This window comes from Papio anubis, chromosome 1 (genome assembly GCF_008728515.1).
Source record: "Papio anubis isolate 15944 chromosome 1, Panubis1.0, whole genome shotgun sequence".
NCBI classification, from domain to species: domain Eukaryota; kingdom Metazoa; phylum Chordata; class Mammalia; order Primates; family Cercopithecidae; genus Papio; species Papio anubis.
Genome location: NC_044976.1, coordinates 98,851,472 through 98,865,695, shown reverse-complemented (window position 1 = coordinate 98,865,695; position 14,224 = coordinate 98,851,472). Strand labels below are relative to the sequence as shown.

Genomic DNA, 14,224 nt, shown 5'->3' with positions numbered 1-14,224 from the left:
AATAATGAGTGTGCAGTCTTGCCCACCCTTACTGCCTTACTGCTTGTTCTTTTTTTGGCATCATCTATTTTATGATTAGGGAGGAGGATTCTCTCATAGCAAAATGTAATCTTCGAAAGTTAAGTTAGACCATAATCAGCTTCTACTTTTAGAAACATTGCATGGAATTTGTGTAATGTAGTTTTTCAAAGCACCTTTTCCTTAATCTTAAAACAATTTCATTGTAAAATCATTGTACAGTATTATAAAGCTTGGATTATGGTTAAAATTAAGTATAAACTACTTTAAAAGTAAATTATATAGAGATCAAAGGTTAGGTTTAAAACCTGTAATATGACTAAATAAATAATTTGCCAGGTATGGTGGCTTGTGCCTGTAATCCGAGCACTTTGGCAGGCTGAGGTAGGAGGATCTCTTGAGCCCAAGGAGTTTGAGACCAGACTGGGCAACATAGCGAGACCCCATCTCTAAAACAAAAAGTTAGCTGGGCATGGTGGCATGCACCTGTAGTCCCCATTACTTGGGAGGCAGAGGGGTGAGGCGGGAGGATCGACTGAGCCCTGGAGATCAAGGCTGCAGTAAGTCACAGTCACACCCACTGCACTCCAGCCTGGGCGTGAGACACTGTCTCATAAAAAAAAAAAAAAAAGAAAGAAAAAAAATTAATAGATAAACAACCATAACTGATGCAAAATGGTAAGAATCTGAGAGACCTTTTAAAGTGAGACAGAGAAGCTGATTACCAGAGAAAAGGCTAATTGGAAAATTCATAGAAAATTTAAACTGGCCAAAGGTAACCCAAAGAAATGTCCCTTCTTTTTTACTCTGCTCTGAAATAGAGCAGTGTTTCTCAAACGTGTCTATGTAGGAATCCCATAGGGATCTTATTAAAATAGCTTCTGGGTTAGTAAGTCTGGAGTAGGACCAAGAGTCTGGATTTCTAACAAGCTCCCAGGAGACAATAATGCTGCTGTTCTGCAAATCACACTGAGTAGCAAGGAAGTAGACAAAAGAAGCAGAAGATTTGAAAGTGGTCAGTACACAGGCAAGGGGTTAGAAGGGTAAGAATGTAATCTAATGCTTCTTCTTTCAGCTAAAAGTGGCTAAAGCTTTAGCTAAAAAATGAAAGAAAAAAAAAGCCTACAGTTTAAACAGAAATTGCCCTTTCTCCCTTTTGATGCCAAGCTCCTTGAAAAAATCAAGTACTTAGGTAACAGTTGGTGTGACAATATTGGAAAAAGGCCTTATTCTACAATAATAGGGTTTTATTTTATTTTATTTTAGAGACAGAGTCTTACGCTGTCACCTAGGCTGGCGTGTAGTGGCACAATCTTGGCTTACTGCAACCTCTGCCTCCTGGGTTCAAGTGATTCTCCTGCTTCAGCCTCCTGAGTAGCTGGGATTACAGGCGCACACCAACACGTCCATCTAATTTGTGTATTTTTAGTGGAGATGCAGTTTTACCATGTTGGCCAGGCTGGTCTCGAACTCCTAACCTCAAGTGATCCACCTGCTTTGGCCTCACAAAGTGTTAGGATTACAAGTGTGAGCCACCACGCCCAGCCTCAAAAGGGTTTTAGAAGAGTTATAAAATTTCGATTAGAGACGTGAAAGAATATCAAGATTAAAATAAGCAGTTTCACACCTGTAATCCCAGTGCTTTGGGAGGCTGAGGCGGGAGGATTGTTCGAGCAGGAGGATTGTTCAAGATCAGACTGGGCAACATAGTGATGGCCTCTTTTTTTTTTTTTTTTTTTTTTTTTTAGAAAAAACTGTATACGAATTATAGAATATTTGAGCTAGAAAATACACAGATATCATTTAATTACAACCTCACATTTTATAGGTAAGGCCCACAGATGGGGGATGTCTTGCCCAAGGTAACCAAATTAATAAATGGTACATTCTGGACTTAGATCATAAAAATACAGAACCAGAAAGAATTTAGGGATCATTACAGAGATGGAAATAGATTTTTCTAATAATAGCCTGACTGTCAACTCAGTAAGGACAGAGCTTTTTGTATCTCCAATGTCTAGTACTTGGCTATAATGATTACTTGATTAATTCCTTAAGTTAAAGGTCAAGGAATCAGATTCCTAATTTACTTGTTACTAAATCTTGCTCTGAATTTCACTTCTTTCTTAGTAATAACTAATTAATAACCATTAAGCGCATTGTTTGAATAGTTCTATTTTTATATAAGTGATATAACTGAATAGCTGACATTATACTTTTTTTTTTTAGTTATCCACATCTATGGGAAGCTTAGTTGTTTAGATCAGAAGTCCACACATATCCCACTGCCACAGGGCACCTGTTAGCAGATTAGTTAAATTTTAGGCAAGTGATAGATTAAAATACACAGATACTAAGAGAAGTATTTTACAAACCCAAATACGTAAAGACAGCAAATTCAACACTTTGTTTACTTTTGGCTTTCTGTTCATCAAAATAAAATCCTTACTGAAGATCAGTTAATATGCAAAACTGCTAAAAATATGTATTAACTCTCAGATGTCAAGAGATTTCTGGCAAACAAATATTCAAATTAGTTAAACTTCATGTTTTGAGGACTGCTTATATTTATTATGTATCCTTTTAACAGGCTAAAATTTCAAAATTTTCAATTCTAAACTTACTCTCTTTTTCATGCATGAGTAATTTTCTGGGATAGAAATCACTTTTTGCAAAAGGTTTTCATTTCATTTCTTTTCTTTTTTTTTTTTTTTTGAGACAGAGTCTCATTCTGTCCCCCAGGCTGGAGTGCAGTGGCGCAATCTTGGCTCACTGCAACCTTCACATCCCAGGTTCAAGCAATTCTCCTGCCTCATCCTCCCTAGTAGCTGGGACTCCAGGCATGCATCACCACACCCGGCTAATTTTCGTATTTTTAGTAGAGATGGGGTTTCACCATGTTGGCCAGACTGATTTCAAACTCCTGACCTCAGGTCATCCATCCGCCTTAGCATCCCAAATTGCTGGGATTATAGGCATGAGCCACCGTGCCTGGCCGGTTTTCCAGTTTCTAGTTTGCATTTTTCTAGTTTGAGATCATTCTTATGTTTGCAGTAGATCAAAAATCAATAGGAATGTGCTTCAGAATGACAAAGATTTTATACATTTTTATATGTAAAAAATAAAGACTAGATAAAATTAACAGGTAGTAAGATGAAATTGAATTCTGAAGTTGAACTGTATTCTTTGTAAGCCATTACAAAACCTATCAAATATCTATTGATTACTCACCAGGAAAATGCAAATCAAACCCCCAATCAGATACCATTCACACCCACTAGATGACTATAATAAAAAAGAGGGATATTTAATAAATGGTGCTGGGAAAATTGGCTAGCCATAAGTAGAAAGCTGAAACTGGATCCTTTCCTTACTCCTTATACAAAAATTAATTCAAGATGGATTAGAGACTTAAATGTTAGACCTAATACCATAAAAATCCTAGAGGAAAACCTAGGTAGTACCATTCAGGACATAGGCATGGGCAAAGACTTCATGTCTAAAACACCAAAAGCAACAGCAGCAAAAGCCAAAATTGACAAATGGGATCTAATTAAACTAAAGAGCTTCTGCACAGCAAAAGAAACTACCATCAGAGTGAACAGGCAACCTACAGAATGGGAGAAAATTTTTGCAATCTACTCATCTGACAAAGGGCTAATATCCAGAACCTACAAAGAACTCAAACAAATTTACAAGAAAAAAACAAACAACCCCATCAAAAAGTGGGCAAAGGATACGAACAGACATTTCTCAAAAGAAGACATTCATACAGCCAACAGACACATGAAAAAATGCTCATCATCACTGGCCATCAGAGAAATGCAAATCAAAACCACAATGAGATACCATCTCACACCAGTTAGAATGGCGATCATTAAAAAGTCAGGAAACAACAGGTGCTGGAGAGGATGTGGAGAAATAGGAACACTTTTACACTGTTGGTGGGATTGTAAACTAGTTCAACCATTATGGAAAACAGTATGGCGATTCCTCAAGGATCTAGAACTAGATGTACCATATGACCCAGCCATCCCATTACTGGGGATATACCCAAAGGATTATAAATTATGCTGCTATAAAGACACATGCACACGTATGTTTATTGCAGCACTATTCACAATAGCAAAGACTTGGAATCAACCCAAATGTCCATCAGTGACAGATTGGATTAAGAAAATGTGGCACATATACACCATGGAATACTATGCAGCCATCAAAAAGGATGAGTTTGTGTCCTTTGTAGGGACATGGATGCAGCTGGAAACCATCATTCTTAGCAAACTATCACAAGAACAGAAAACCAAACACCGCATGTTCTCACTCATAGGTGGGAACTGAACAATGAGATCACTTGAACTCAGGAAGGGGAACATCACACACTGGGGCCTATCATGGGGAGGGGGGAGGGGGAAGGGATTGCATTGGGAGTTATACCTGATGTAAATGACGAGTTGATGGGTGCAGCACACCAACATGGCACAAGTATACATATGTAACAAACCTGCACATTATGCACATGTACCCTACAACTTAAAGTATAATAATAATAAATAAATTTTTTAAAAAATAAAAAATAAAAAGAGGGACAATAGCAAATATTGGTGAGGATGTGAAGAAATCAGAACCTTAATATGCCACTGGTGGGAATGTAAAATGGTGCAGCCATTTTGGAAACAGCTTGGCAGTTTCTGAAAATGTTAAACATAGCCAGGTGCTGTCGTTCATGCCTGTAATCCCAGTACTTTGGGAGGCCAAGGCAGGTGGATTGCTTGAGTTTAGGAGTTTGAGACCAGGCTGGGCAACATGGCAAAACCCTGCCTCCACAAATAATACAAAAATTAGCTGGGCACGGTGGAGCATGCCTGTAGTCCCAGCTTCTCAGGAGGCTGAAGTGGGAGGATCACTTGTGCCTGGGAGGTTGATGCTACAGTGGGCCGTGATGGTGCCATTGCACTCCTGCCTGGATGACAGAACGAGATTTTGTCTCAAAAAAAGAAAAATGTTAAACATAAAGTTACCATATGACTCAGCAATTCTACTCCTAGGAATGTACCCAAGAAAACTGAAAACATTGTCACACAAAAATTTGCACATCAATATTCATAGCAGCATTATTCCAAATAGCCAGTAGTGGAATTAACCCAATGTCCATCAGTTGATGAATTGGTAAACAAAATGTGTTAGATCCATACAGTGGAATCATTCTGCCATAAAAAGAATGAAGTACTAATACATGCTACAGCATGAATGAACTTTGAAAAAAACGATGCTAAGTGAAAGAAGCAGACACAAAAGATACATATTGTATGGTCCCATTTAAATAAAGTGTCCAGGATAGGAAAATCCATATACAAAAAGTAGATTAGTGATTACCAAGAGGTATGAGAGGGAAGAATGGAGAGTGACTGCTAATGGGTATGGAGTTTCCTTTTTGAGTGATAAAATGCTTTGGCATGAGATAGTGATGATAGTTGCACAAACTGTGAATATACCAAAATTTACTGAATTGTGTACTGAAAAAAGTAATTTTTATGGTATGTGTATCAGATCTCAAAAAAGTTATTATTAATAAAATTTATAGAGTTATGATACTTAAAAAAATTAAAAATAGGGCATTTGTGGTACTAATCATATTTATAATTCTTGCAAAATAAGATCTTGTCTGATTTCCAGGTACCAATAGTCAAATGGTTGTTTTTGATTGGTCATTTAAAAAATATATATATAAAAGTGGCTGTGTGCAGTGGCCCACGCCTGGAATCCCAACACTTTGGGAGGCCGAAGCTGGTGGATCACGAGGTCAGGAGTTTGAGACCAGCCTGGCCAACATGGTGAAAACCCATCTCTACTAAAAATAAAAAAAATTAGCCGGGTGTGGTGGCGGGTGCCTGTAATCCTGGGGAGGCTGAGGCAGGAGAATCACTTGAAACTGGAAGGTGGAGGTTGCAGTGAGCCGAGATCAGGCCACTGTACTCCAGCCTGGGCAAAAGAGTGAAACTCCATCTCAAAAAATAAATAAATAAATATATATATATAAAGTGAATGTCACCTATGTAATTGTCTACGAACTAAAATGATTTCCTGGTCCCCTAGGCTAGTGCGGATCTGGGAAGAACGAGTAAGCTTAACCAAGCTAAGAGAAAAGGTCACCAGGGAAGATGGAAGAGTCATTTTGAAGATAGAAAAAGAGGAATGGAAGGTAAGTTTTTACAGAATATTTGATTTTCCATATTTTGCATTTTGTGAGTCAGTTGAGAGAATGATTCTGAGACTGTAATTGAGACTAGAATAGTTAGAAAGTAATTTTAATAATACACCAAATGAATTTGAGCAACATGAGCAACTGAAAAGAAACACAACTTCACAATTATTTTGCAAAAGTTCAGTTTGCTTCAACCCTGCCTAAACTTAAATCATTTGTAATATTTCTCCTATTAATCTGTTTTATAGCAACTTCTCATTTCCCATAAAAAAGATAACCATCTGCCTAATAAAAATAATATTGCTTTTCCAAAGAAATGCTCAGTTAAAACTTTACGGAATGGAAATATGAGTATTTTCATTGGGTCTACCACCTCACTCATATTCTTTCTCCCCCTTACACACAAACTCACAGTTTAATTATACTAGGCATACTCTAATTTTTACAAGAGCTTCTAACCCTTGGGTCCATGTTTATTTTTATGTTTTATGTCACTGTTTGTCAGAGTTAGCTCCTTTATATTCTCTACTGGTTATTTTAGGCTGAAAGGGAAAAAGTACAGGGTTCAGAATAGTTGAAACTCTTAAAATTCTCAAATTAAAAAATAAATCTTTAAAAATATTCATATATTTCAAAACAGAAGTGGAAAAGCAGTTTGAATTATTGATTGAAATGATTTTTTTGGATACTCTCATTTTCAATAACATATATGTACTTAAGGAAAGCCTAATACTGTATAACAGAATCATCAGGACATACTGCTATGTGTCTACATTATTGATCAAAATATTTCTGTTTATTCTATCATGATTGGGGTTTGAAAGTTTAGCAAAAAAAAAAAAAGGTAAAGATCTTAAAACTTGGAAGTCACACAAAGCACTTGGAAAAGTAATCCATTAAGGAAAACAAATTCCAAATATTCCAAAGTGCTTAGTCAAATATCACATTTCAGGGTGGTGTGATACTAAAACAATTTAAGTAATATACAACAACTATCATTTCTTTTACTGTAGACCCTCCCTTCTTCTCTGCTGAAACTGAATCAACTACAGGAATGGCAACTTCATAGAACTGGTTTGCTGAAAATACCTGAATTCATTGGAAGATTCCAGAACCTCATTGTGTTAGATTTATCTCGAAATACAATTTCAGAGATACCTCCAGGGATTGGTAAGAAAGATTATTTTTATTCCTGTGCTATTTTATCACCTGCAGATGTACTTTTTATTAAGATTTTTTTTGATACATGGAATAAAGACCTCTTTATACAGCCCTCAACCTTGAGAAATTTTAAACATTTAGTCTAAATTGAAGCTTCTAGAGGATTCAAGTTTTTGGATTTACTGAGGTGATTCAAGATGAGATTTCAATGAGAGAAAAGCCTCTTTGGAAATATCCTGTAGATTCTCCATACAGTATTGTCAGCTCAGCTATTTCTCTTAGGAATAGCTTCAATAGCCTTCAACAGGTTGAAGGCAGTAAAGAAAACAAGATTCTTCAAATGGGAAAAAAAATCTGAATAGAAAATTTCTCAGGATTTTCTGTAGATGAAACAAAATGAAAATAGTTTGGGATTTTTTTTTTTTTCCTATTGCATGGATAAATTTGTCCCTTGTTTGAAGAAGGGACAGGACACAGACTGGGAAAAGGGAAGAAACTAAGAACTCCAAATTTGCCAATACAAAACTGGCAAGTAAGTTATGCTGTAACACCTTAATAACTATAAACATTATTTTATATCCAACTCCTCTCTATTGTATATTATTTTTTTATAGGACTGCTTACTAGACTTCAGGAACTGATTCTTAGCTACAACAAAATCAAGACTGTCCCCAAGGAACTAAGTAATTGTGCCAGCTTGGAGAAACTAGAACTGGCTGTTAACAGAGATATATGTGATCTTCCACAAGAGGTTAGAAAGATATAAATGCTTATGACTGTATTTTCCATCTGCAGTAGTTGACCTCTCAATGTGTGGTTGTTAACAATAATAAAACTAATGAGAAAATTCTATGTATTTCAGAAAAAATATTTAGGGAAAACCATTTCCATAAGTATAATGCAGGTTTTTAATTGGAGAAAGATTTAGTGTAAAAGATACTTCTATTATTATCACAGTACTGACATCATTTGTTAAACTGTGATCTCCTTGAACACCAGGGTGAGAGTTGTATTATAGTCTCAGAATTGAGGGCAGAGCCTAGGTTGTAGTGATTACTTAAATGCTTTTTTAATTAATAAATGGTTATCATAAAGCACAGACAATGTGGTGATAGCAATAAGACTGGAATGCCTTCAAACTTTGATTTGGTATGATGTCTTGTTATTGGTCAAACCAAATTGATCATATAAAAATAAAGACATTTGTATTACTTTTTGAAAATATTTAATGCTCTTAGAATCAGTGAAGAAGTTTCCATGGGGCTTTGGTTTTGAAAACAATGACTCTACAAGATAAAAGTTAAGAAAAATAATAAAATAAAATAGACTATTCCCTTCTCCCACTTTATCTTAATTAGTATATCAGACTTCTCTTCCAAAACAGCAAACTTGTCACCAACAATTGTTGCTCTTGCAAATAAAACATAGTATATACATATACATTATATCTTCTAATAGTTCAATTTTATGAAATGTATACCCTTGTGTATTAATCTGTTCTCATACTGCTGATAAAGACATACTCAAGACTGGGTAATTAATAAAGAAAAAGAGGTTTAATGGACTCAGTTTCACGTGGCTGGGGAGACCTCACAATCATGGCAGAAGGTGAAAGGCACGTCTTACATGGTGGCAAGAGAGAATGAGAACCAAGTGCAAAGGGAAACCCCTTATAAAACTATCAGATCTCATGAGGCTTATTCACTCCTACGAGAACAGTATGGGGGAAACCACCCCCATGATTCAATTGTCTCCCACCAGGTCCCTCCCACAGCACATGGGAATTATGGGAGCTACAATTCAAGATGAGATTTGGGTGGGGACACAGCCAAACAATACCATTTTGCATATAATAAAAATGATAATATGGATAATTTCTTACACATACAAGAGGGTCAATAAATACTTTATTTCTGACTCATGTGTTTTGTTTCTGGGTTGGCCCCATCATTATAAAAGCTATGTGATTTTGTACAATCTATTAACCAGTCTTTTTTTTGAGACAGGGTCTCACTCTTTTACCCAGGTTGGAGTACAGTGGTGTGATTCTGGCTCACTGCAGCCTCAACCTCCTGGGCCCAGGCAATTCTCCCACTTCAGCCTCCTAAGTGGCTGGGACCAAAGGCTTGTGCCACAATCCCCGGCTAATTTTTAAATTATTTTGTAGAGACAGGGTCTCACTATGTTGCCCAGGTTCGTTTCAAACTCCTGGACTGAAGTGATCCTCCTAACTACCAATTTGCCTACCAAAATGCTAGGATTATAGGCATGAGCTACCTCTTTCCTCCACCACTATTATTTGGAAGTTAAATTTTGAGTTTTCCCATACAATTCTCAACTACTGGATCAAAGGAAAACATGATAATGGGTGCTTACTCTCAGCGAAAAAAAGGTTTTGCCAGGCACATTCTATAAACCCTGGAACCTGGTGATTATGAAAGATAAATTTTCTTTGAATAGGTGAACTTTCTATGAGAGTTTTACACTTCCCTGGAGGTTATTTAGCTTTATATTTATTTTTAATTTGTTGTAGACTACTATGACTAAATAAAGCCCAAGTAAAATGTGAACATTCCTGGATGTGAAATATTGCCTTTACCGACGTGAGTCTTTTAGTAGTTTACATTGTGGGCATTTATTTTGAAAAACTTTGCTTTCTTCTTCAGCTCAGCAATCTGCTAAAACTTACTCACCTTGATCTGAGTATGAACCATTTTACTACAATCCCTCTTGCTGTGTTGAACATGCCTGCCCTTGAGTGGCTAGACATGGGAAGCAACAAACTTGAACAACTTCCTGATACTATAGAAAGGTAAAAGAAATAACTCTTTATGCTAATGATAAATGTCTTGAAACCTCTTATGAAAAAAACTAAGCAAGACAAATGGGATCTCGAGCATAATCAATCACAATAGGTCCAACTAGTTTGAAATACACTGTTTTAACAGAATATTTTCATTTGTTCCAAGTAAGTAAAAGGGTTTGGGAAGAAGAAAAAACTGGCTTTTTTCAAGTGATCCACCTGCCTCTGCCTTCCAAAGTTCTGGGATTACATGCATGAGCCACCACGCCTGGCCAAAACTGGCTGACTTTGAGAAATTAACAAGAATATGCCACAATAACCACCTTGCTTAGTATATGCCAAGCACTTCTATGCACTTTACAAGCGGATGAAGAAACTAATGACAGAGATGTTAGCTAACTTGTTCAAGTTAGTAAGTGGGCAAGCTAGGATTTGAACCTAGGCAGCCTGGACCCAGAGTCCATGATGTTAAGTATTATGCATACTGCTTTGCTATAAATGGGCATATTAATCATTTGATTGTTCTCTTAAGACTCTAACTCAGATTAGGTAACATTTACAGCAGTTCTTCTTCAAGAAATCCTATGAGAATAGTGAAAGAATTCTAGAATATGTTGATTTGATTTCATTTCTATTGCCATACGATGTAAGAGTTGTACTGTAGAGATGAACTTCCTGATGCGGTTTCTCTAATAACCAGATAATGTGATGTCAGTTAACTCAGTAAGTATACTGGTTAAATATGTTGTAAAAGACATTTGATTTTTACATAAGAACCAAAGGCTGGGTGCAGTGGCTCACGCCTGTAATCCCGGCACTTTAGGAGGCTGAGGGTGGGAGGGTAGCCTGAGCTCAGGAGTTCAAGGCCATCCTGGGCAACATGATGAGACCCCTGCCTCTTAAAATTGTTTTTTAAAACTCCAAAACCAATGTTTTCATATTATACGTAATTAATTGCAGAAACCTTAATTTTTCAGAATGCAAAATCTACATACATTATGGCTGCAACGAAATGAAATAACATGCTTGCCTGAAACAATCCGCAATATGAAAAATCTGGGTACTCTTGTTCTCAGCAACAATAAACTGCAAGATATTCCAGTATGCATGGAAGAAATGGCAAATCTGAGGTAAAAAGTTGTAGGCACAAAACTGAAAAACCTTGCTTTCTGGCTGCAGAAAAAAGTAATGTAGAGAGATTGTTATTAATAAATTTCAGTTGTTATTTACATGAATGGGTATTTAAAAAATCTTTTCCAATGTTGAAATTCTACAATTTGATGAATAGGATTCATATAACACTGGTCTATTCAAGAAAGAATCCTTAAAACTAAAGCAGTTTGGGATTTATCAGCTTTAAGAAATGTCCTCCATTTTAGATGTTTATCAAAGGTCTTTTATGGGAAAGAAAGTAAATGTATGAAATAATAAATGTGTGACATGGTAATGTTGGCTCTGAACAAACTTTAGAAAACTTGGTTGACAAAATTTTGAATCAACTGAAAAAAGCATGACTTGAAATCTCTGAATGCCTTAGTTCTCAGTATTATCATTCTTTATTGAATTTCTTATTAAAATATGTAGTTTTAAGACTTCTTTTTGACAGTATTATATAATTTTTTAGCATGGGTAGATGGGAGTGTCACTTGTATGTTATCGTACAGCTGACATGTATTTTTGTCATCTTAGTTTCATGCTATGTACGTACCATAACCAACCTATTGCCTATGAGAAACATGTAAGATAAAATATTTACAGCCATTGTTACAAGTTTAGAGTGTATTTTTCTATCTTGTTTTACAAGTATGTTATATAACATTCAAAAATAATTTTTTTCTTGATTGAGAAAAGGATACAAAATGCAAAATCCACAATTTTGATAACTGAAAATTGCCAATTGTTTTGCAGTACTTTATTATATTGGGTGTCGTCTTTTTTGGGCTTTTAGCTAGCTAACGAATGAATACATTAGACATTTTTGGGTTTTAGTTGGGATTTTACATAGCTTGCCTTTTAGTTCTTTGGTTCTTTGCTGTTTCTATTAACCCACAGCATTATTTTAATACATGTTATAATACCAACCTAAAAAAAAATAAAGGTCCTCTGTTGGTGACAAATTCATGAAAATTATACAGCTAAAAAAACTTCATTCGCAACATAAAAATCAAAAGCGTAAAAGTGTTTATTTCCTAAATAAGTACAAATGGACACAATTATGTTACTGATAGAAAGCAGATATATTAGTCAGGAGTGGTGGTGCATGCCTATAACAGCTACTCGGGAGGCTGAGGCTGGAGGATCGCTTGAGCCCAGGAGTTTGAGGTTGCAGTGAGCCAAGATTGCGACACTGCACTCCAGCTTGGGAAACAGAGACTATTTCTTAAAAACAAAAAACAAAAACAAACAAATAACCACTAGATATAACTTTTTACTAAGTACTATCAAAACTCTGTCAAGTATTTTTTCTCTTTAAAAATTATTTTAGATTATTTTAGGTTGCTTATATTTCTTCTTTTGAGAAATATCTTTTCATGTCCTTTGCCCGCTTGTGGGGTTATTTTTTTCTTGTTGAGTTGTTTGAGTTCTTTGTAGATTCTGGATATTAGTTCTTTGTCAGATGTATAATTTACATATATTTTTCCCATTCTGTAGGTTGTCTATTAACTCTGTTGATTATTTCTTTTGCTGTGCAGAAGTTTTTCTAATTAAATCTCATTTGTCTATTTTTGGTTTTGTTGTGTTTGCTTTTGAGGTCTTCATCATAAATTCTTTGCCTAGGCCAATGTCCAGAAGAGTTTTTCCTAGGATTTCTTCTAGGATTTTTTACTGTTTCAGATGTGACATTTAAGTTTTAACCCATCTTGAAAGCTTCCTCAAGCATTTTTCTTCCAAAGCTTAATCTTCTGACAATTGAGAATAAGAGAATACCCACTAAAACCCAAAACTTCCATAACCAAATAATTCATTTATTCACTTGTTCAGCAACTACCTGCCTTGTACTGGGTGGTGAAGACACAATGATAAGTAAGATGAAGGTATATAAAATATGCAGAAACTAAGTTCATAGCACTAATTTTATATTTAAGATATGTTAACATTGCTCTTAGAAGTTAAGCTGTATTGCATGAAATATATGCTGTAGGCTGGGTGCAGTGGCTCACGCCTGTAATCCCAGCACTTTAGGAGGCTAAGACAGGCAGATCACTTGAGGCCAGGAGTTCAAGACCAGCCTGCCCAATATGGGTGAAACCCTCTCTCTACTAAAAATACAAAAATTGTCCGGGTGTCATGCGTGTGAGCCTCTAGTACCAGCTACTTGGGAGGCTGAGACACTAGAATCACTTGAACCCAGGAGGTGGAGGGTGCCATGAGTCCAGATGATGCCACTACACTCCAGCCTGTGCAACTAGACTAACTAGTTGCTTTTATAAGCTTTGAAAGTAAGTTGTCTAAAGCTAGTGTTTTTTTCTCTCAGGAAAAAAAAAAAAAAAAAAAACATAGATTCTTGAGATATATCACATCTCACCAAGGTGTTCAATTATTGAAACCAGTTAAAAAAGTAATTTAGTATATTATCATTTGACCTTTCTCCAGGGAAATAAATGTACACTTCCATGACACCTATAAAAATACTGTTTTTTGATGAACTGCTAGGTTTGTCAACTTCAGAGACAACCCACTGAAATTGGAAGTATCACTTCCTCCCAGTGAAGGCACAGATGAAGAAGAGGAACGGGAATTATTCGGCCTTCAGTTTATGCACACATACATACAAGAGTCACAGAGAAGAGCAGGTATAAGATTTGTATATAACACAGATTCAATGTTCTTTTTTGGTAATGTGTATATCACTAACTGCTGCCTTTTGATTAATTCCTTGATATATTTCTCATTCCATCTTAAGTTTTCTGTCAAATTCTGTTCTCTTAGTCAATATTGTGGGAAGAAAAAAAGTGAAATGGAGAGAGGGGTTGTAAAGATATTCAAAGTCTTTCAAGTGGGGGAAGGAAATAAATCCTTTGGCTAAGCATATGAAG

At 35.9% G+C, this 14,224-nt stretch overlaps 1 protein-coding gene across 2 annotated transcripts in view; it reads left to right on the top strand.

The window, feature by feature from the left end:
- The window catches only part of LRRC39 (leucine rich repeat containing 39), a 32,756-nt gene that overhangs the window by 14,983 nt on the left and 3,549 nt on the right, over positions 1–14,224 (top strand). For both annotated transcript variants that reach the window (XM_021921254.1, XM_009213651.1), the window contains exons 3-8: positions 6,115–6,220; positions 7,237–7,393; positions 7,999–8,135; positions 10,051–10,196; positions 11,165–11,317; positions 13,842–13,981. In XM_021921254.1, coding sequence (XP_021776946.1) covers positions 6,115–6,220; positions 7,237–7,393; positions 7,999–8,135; positions 10,051–10,196; positions 11,165–11,317; positions 13,842–13,981 — 839 coding nt within the window. The remainder of the gene's footprint in view (positions 1–6,114; positions 6,221–7,236; positions 7,394–7,998; positions 8,136–10,050; positions 10,197–11,164; positions 11,318–13,841; positions 13,982–14,224) is intronic.